The sequence below is a fragment of the Sturnus vulgaris genome, chromosome 1 (assembly GCF_052056855.1).
Source record: "Sturnus vulgaris isolate bStuVul1 chromosome 1, bStuVul1.hap1, whole genome shotgun sequence".
Lineage (NCBI taxonomy): Eukaryota > Metazoa > Chordata > Aves > Passeriformes > Sturnidae > Sturnus > Sturnus vulgaris.
This window is the reverse complement of record NC_142243.1, coordinates 10,495,232-10,501,493: the sequence shown is the minus strand read 5'-3', so window position 1 is coordinate 10,501,493 and position 6,262 is coordinate 10,495,232. Positions and strand designations below refer to the sequence as shown.

General features: G+C 43.3%; 1 protein-coding gene across 2 annotated transcripts; it reads left to right on the top strand.

Annotated features, from left to right (window-relative positions):
* Positions 1-322: 322 nt before the first annotated feature.
* On the top strand, positions 323-6,262 carry IDI1 (isopentenyl-diphosphate delta isomerase 1). Of its 2 annotated transcripts, none has more exons than XM_014872260.2 (5): positions 323-437; positions 1,440-1,600; positions 2,579-2,671; positions 3,918-4,048; positions 4,596-6,262. In XM_014872260.2, the coding sequence occupies exons 1-5, from the start codon at positions 343-345 to the stop codon at positions 4,911-4,913; spliced, it is 798 nt and encodes a 265-aa protein (XP_014727746.2). In that variant the 5' UTR covers positions 323-342; the 3' UTR covers positions 4,914-6,262. The 2 variants fall into 2 exon arrangements, with proteins under 2 accessions (XP_014727746.2, XP_014727745.2); XM_014872259.2 differs by having other exon boundaries at positions 1,437-1,600.

The window sequence follows — 6,262 nt, the reverse complement described above, 5'->3', positions numbered from 1 at the left end:
GGTTCTGTGATTCCCGGTTACCCTCAGACGCAAAAGGATTCTCCCTGCTCAGGGACCCCAACTCCGATCGCGACCCCCATCCCGATCCGATCCCGCGCCGCCGGTGGGCACCGCCGCTCGCCCCGCCCACCGCGAGGCCTCTCTCCCATTGGCCAGCTCGTCGCTTCTCCCTGTTTCTATTGGCCAGTGCCTCTCCGGGCCTGTGTCGCGATTGGCCGCGCTCTCCGCCTGTCCCATCTGTCACTGCTGGCACCACCCCCCGCGCCGCAGTGGGGCGATCGGGCGATGCGGTGACGTCAGCGCCGGGCGGCGGCGCCATTGGCGGGCGGGGTGTGACGAGAGATGTGGCGCGCGCTGCTCCGGGCCGGGAGCGCGGCCCCTCGGAGCGGCCCCGGTGTGAGGGCAGAGCGGCGGGCGCCGAGCGCACGGACAGCGAGGTGAGCGGGGACTGCCGGGCGGGCCAGGGCTGCCACCCTGCCCCTCAGCCCTGCCGAGGCGTATCCGGAGCTCTGTGTCCGGTTATGGACTCCTCCGTACCAGGGAGACCTCCCGGAGCGGGTCTGTCGGAAGGCAGCGAGGGTCGTGAAGGGACTGGCGCATCTCTCAGAGGCAAAGGCTGAGGGAGCTGGGTCTGTTCAGCCTCGAGGAGAGACAGCTGAGAGGAGGCATCATTAGTATCTATAAATATCTGTGGGAGAGTGCCAAGGGGATGGTCCTCATTGCTGAGCAATAAGACAGGAGACAAGGGGCAGGAACTGATGCACGGGAATTTGCACCTGAGCGTGAGGAAGAACTCCTTCACTGTAGGTGACCGTGCACTGGAACAGGCGGTGTGGAGCCTCCCTGCCTGGGGATACTCCAGCACTGTCTGAATGCAATCCTGTGCCATGTGCTCTGGGATGACCCAGATGGAGCAGGGAGGGCCCCCTGTGGTCCCTTCCAGCCCGACCCATTCAGGGATTCTTTGGAGCAGAGGCTCGGGGCAGGGCAGGTGTTGCTTTGGAGGTGCCTCGGGTTTGAAACCCTGTTTAAAGCGAGCCTTTAAAGAGGTGTGGAGAGGAGAAATCCTCGGGCACAGGATGCCCGGCGTTATAAATGTAGCCAGAGTTGGTGGTGCACAGCTTGAAATTTGGAACTGGAATTCCTGCCACTGACAGCCCATAAAAATGTTAGGCTCAGCATGGCTGTCCTGCAGCAGCTGCTGCAAGGGCTTCCTGAGGAATAAAAATGTTTCAAGCAGCTGCCAAGTGTTGCTATGTGATTTGTATTGTGTGTAAGAAATTTCAGGAACCTAAAGGCATGTAAACCCACTCAAAATAAAATTGGTGTGTGATTTACACCATATAAGAGAAACAAGCCATTAGGTTATTTCTGACAGTGCCCAGAACCTTATGAATGTTGTTTTTAGTGAATGACTCTTCATTGTCTGTCTTCAGTAGAACGTGTGCTACCATCACGATGCCTGAAGTCAACACAGATCACCTGGATGAGCAGCAGGTGCAGCTCCTGGCAGAGATGTGCATTCTTATTGATGAAAATGACAATAAGATTGGAGCAGAGACCAAGAAAAACTGTCATTTGAATGAAAACATTGACAAAGGTATGTCTTATCTTCTAATTGAACCATTAAGTTGATTAAATATTCTCAGAAGCATAGTCATGAAAAGCTTTAATCTCAGGTGAGTGCTGGATCAAACCAGATCCATATCTTCCCACAGGCCCTTCATCCTCAGCCTAAAATATTTACTGTTAAAATTCTGTAGAATGGAGGAACACTCAATTGGAGGCAATTGCAAAGGACAGAAATGTGTGATTGCACGTAAAAGCTTGATAAATATTTTTAATCACATTTTCAAGATAAAGTATTTTTTCCTATTATGTATACCTGATTCTATGTAGCATTTCCTAAAGAATGGTGTTTGCTTCTTTGCTGAGTTATTTTCAAGTAGAAAAGGTTTTCATTTTAAAGTAGTTCCCCCAGAGTTTTACTTCAAACACTGCTAATAGGAAAGGTTTAATTGATTTTGGGTTTACTTGAGGTTGGTCAGATTCAACAGTCTCCCTTGGTAGTGTGTGACCCCTTTTTCTGTACCTGGGGAAATCATCTTCCTGAAAAGTGAGGAATAACAGACTCAAAAGGTGAAGAAAACAGCAATTACTCTTTTTAATGGAGCTATTTTCCTTCTACTTTTGCGGTTCTTAAAGGGTCTTGAAATTCCATACAGTTTCTTAGGAATTTTTGAGTTCTCTCTTTTTTATTGTAAATTTATGTGTGCCAAGCTGTCCTAGGAAGCTTGCCCAAATGTACACATTCAGAATGGTGAACTGATTGAGTTTAGAAGACCTTTTCTGTTGCATTTTTGTCCTAGGAACTCTTCTAATTTAATATTTTGCATAAGCTGATATAGAAACCTGGATTAATAGCTCTTGAGCTATATAACAAATCCCTGTTTTTTAACATATATTAATTTTAATTTGGATTATGTAAAAATGAGGCTGTTATAAGCCCTTTACTGTCTTCATATGTTTATTTCTCTTCTATTAAATATCTCCGTTTTGTTGTTTATTTTATTTTTAGGTTTACTGCACCGAGCTTTCAGTGTTTTCTTATTTAATACAGAAAATAAATTGTTGCTGCAGCAAAGGTCAAATGCAAAAATTACATTTCCAGGTTAGTATTGAAACATTGTATTTATATGTCTTATTTAGATTAACATTTTAAAAAATTATGTCAATCCAATCCTGCAGTGTAACTCATTCTGAGGTTTTAGAATTTACTACTTTGGAGAGGACATATTTCCAAAACTCTTGAGTGTTCAAGATATCTTGTGGGTGAAGTAAGATAATGGGAACACTCATGTATTATTATATATATTCTTGGGAAATGGTTGTTCCCTGACGTGTTTGATCCTGTCATGCAAAGGCAGAGGGTGTGGTGTTTACCCCCTCTGCTGCAAGACATTTATTGGAGTTGAAGAAATTACCCTGGTGGCTGTGGAGTGTCCCATTCCACTGGTAAAAGCTGATGTGCAGCAGAGCCCTGGTGCTTGGGAGATCTGTGGACCTTTGTTATCTTAACAAACACTTCTTTAACTCTGCCAGAGGTGAGGTTGTATGGCCAAACCATGCAGTGCATGACTTTTGAACACTACTGAACTATGACTGTCAAGTGCAAATGGAGAGGCATACAAATAAGGAGGGGAATCAAATAGAAATAGCTTACATGAGGCATGCTGGAGGGAGCATGAAGTTGTCTGTTGAAGAATTTTCAATGGAAAACAAAATCAAATGTTTCCAACTTGAGGAAGGAAGACCTTTTCCTTTTTTCCAAGGGAATCTTTACTTCAGACGTTGTTTTAATTTTTTTGTTTCTGCTAACCAGTCAAAATGCTCAAATGTGGTTTGTAGATATTCTAACTCTATTTTAGATGCTTTTGAGCTCAACTTTTATAGACAAAAGGTTGAAACGAGTATGGATTGGTTGTCCTTTAAACAAAGCTATAAACTTTGTATTTACTTCTGCTTAGTGCCAGCTGTTCTTGAAGCTCTGGGAATACTTTCATTATCCTGTTACATATAAACTCCCAAAAGTAATTTTAATTAGCATTTGAGAGATAAACAAGGTTGTTATAGACTGGCTCTCTAAGTAGATGTGTTGGGGATAAAAATGCCTGTCCTCATGTGTATCAAACACTAGCCTGCAAAGTAGTGCTTGGCATAAGCAAATCCCAGTGCAAAGTATGTCAAGGGAAATAAGAGGTGTAAGTGTCCTCTTTCTGTGGCCCTTCTCTGCAAAAGAGAAGTGAAGCTGTGATGTGTTGAGTAACTGCCCTTTGTGTCTGGGGAGTTTTGGTATTGTGGTTTTTTCCCCAGATCTTTCTAAGTGTCAAAAATTGACTGATCCAAACTTTTTGCAGATTGTTTTACCAACACTTGTTGCAGTCATCCTCTAAGCCATCCACTGGAACTGGAAGAAAATGATGCCATTGGTGTTCGGAGAGCAGCACAGAGACGACTGAAAGCAGAGTTGGGAATTCCCATGGAGCAGGTAAAGGAAGGAGGGGAAAACAGGAACTCTTGCCAGCGTTTGCCAGTTTACAGACCACGTCTGGCAGACAGAGTCAGCCTCTAACCTAAAAATGAACTTTGGAAAAGCAGAGAACTGAGTGAATTTCCAAAGATCCCTGGAGGGCAGGGTTACACTTGGTCTGTCAGTACATGGTTCTGACCTTGGCTTCAAGTAGTTGTCTTTTCCTTGGGAGGTGAGGGGTAGGTGCAAGCGTTTGTGTTCACCAATGCTCAGCAAGTGTGCAATAAAGTCTGGTAAACATTATTTAAAACATACTATATAGGAGAAATACACTCCAGGTATTTCAGGGTGAGTCTGGCTAGAGAAATGCTGTGCAATTCATACCATCAAACTGTTTTAAATTACTTTTTCCTAGTAATTCTTAGTGAAAAAGTGCATTGCAGTTGTACACTTGGGAACAAGTAATTTCTAAGGAAGAGGATAATAGTTGATAAATTGTACTGCAATGCCCAGCAGTGCAGTTCTTCTGGTCTGGCAGCACTTCTGACAAGTGTTCTGGTTGTAGGTAACTCCAGAAGAAATCTCCTACCTGACACGAATTCACTACAAGGCCAAGTCTGATGGGATCTGGGGAGAACATGAGATAGACTATATCTTATTTGTGCAGAAGGATGTTACACTGAATCCCGACCCCAACGAGATCCAAAGCTACTGCTACGTGACACAGAAAGAACTGAAACAGCTCTTGGACAAAGCTGCCAGGAATGAAGTTAAGATTACTCCATGGTTCAAGCTGATAGCAGAGACCTTTCTTTTTAAGTGGTGGGATAACTTGAATAACTTGAACAAATTTGTTGAGCATGAAAAAATACACCGAATGTAAATATGTGGGATAAAAGGTGCTGAAGGCTAGCAATGATGTGTTGTCTCATTAACACTGATAAATCATGACTTAAGTGCAGAGAATTGACCCAGATGGAGCATGTTTAGTTTATACAGATGTTGTCATAGCCCATGTTTTTTTATTCTGTCTTTGTCACCTCTTCCCCCTCATCCTTGGTTCTCTTGGGCCTGTTACGATCTCATGTAAAATGGTTAACAGGAACAAGAAGCTCCTGGGTTCCTCTTCCTCCATTGCCTGTGAAAGATGCTTAGCCCGTGTGTGCCCTGCACAGCTGGGAGGGAGCCCGGGCACCTCCTGCCTAGCTCAGGCAGGAGGACTGGGCATGACTGTGGGATCTGCTGTGATGTTGAGAAGACCGATTGCCAGAAGGAAAAAACAATTCAAAGTAATCAGGATTACTTATAATTGCAAAAAGCAAATCTCTTCAGCTACTGTACTCTATAATTAACCAAACCCATAAAAGCTTAAGTAATTGGATTGCCTATGTGGAGTAAGTTTGACTTTGAAGTGCTGACATATGTGTTAAAGCTTTAGATAATAAACAGTGTTTGGGGATTTTCTCCCCACCAGGCTTTTTTGATTAGTTGATGGCTGACTACTGGACATCTCAAATTTTAAAAATGGTTAATTACAGCAAATGTAAATGTAATCTGTCTAATGTCAGTAGTCTGTCTTTGGAGACAGGATATGCAAAGGCATTTTGATACAAGAGCTTTTCTTCTTTTCCTGTAAGTCATTCCCAGACAACTCAAACCCACTGAACCCCAAAATTCAAGACTGACAATTTGTAGGCTTACACTGGGTCTTGATGTCAGTTAATTAGAAATTGTACCAGAACTAATCCTTTTTGATCTTGCGGTCAATCAATTGCTAGTAACTTAGGAGGCTTTTTTCAGTAAGACAGACTCAAGGGTGCTTCAATTTTATAAGTTCTCCCAGAGTCTGATGAAATATGATGTTTATCAAACCACTTATCATTACAAGTAAACATGGTTATAACAATTGTGTCTGGATTTGGGGTAAAATCAACTTTTTCCAGTGGTCAAGGTTTCTCTTTCTCATCCCAGTTGTGACTGCAGCACTGAAGCTTCCACGTACCAGCACCTGGAGTGGTTCAACACTTGGAGGTTTTAGAGCCAAGTTTGTTGTGTATTGGCCAGAACTGATGTATTGTTTTAAAGCAAATAGTATCAGGTGAGGGAACAGTGATGTGATGTAGCAGCTGTCTTGAATTCAGTGCAATCAGCTATTTTACCCAGCTGAAGGCAATGGAGAAGTTCTCAAGTATTTTTTAAATCTAACTTTGCAATTAAAACACCTTGCCTAAA

Coding starts and splice junctions, on each gene's coding strand:
- IDI1 (XM_014872259.2), top strand. CDS start 343: ATGTGGCGCGCGCTGCTCCGGGCCGGGAGCGCGGCCCCTCGGAGCGGC. Junction 438..1,436: donor CCGAGCGCACGGACAGCGAG/GTGAGCGGGGAC, acceptor GTCTGTCTTCAG/TAGAACGTGTGCTACCATCA. Junction 1,601..2,578: donor GAATGAAAACATTGACAAAG/GTATGTCTTATC, acceptor TTTTATTTTTAG/GTTTACTGCACCGAGCTTTC.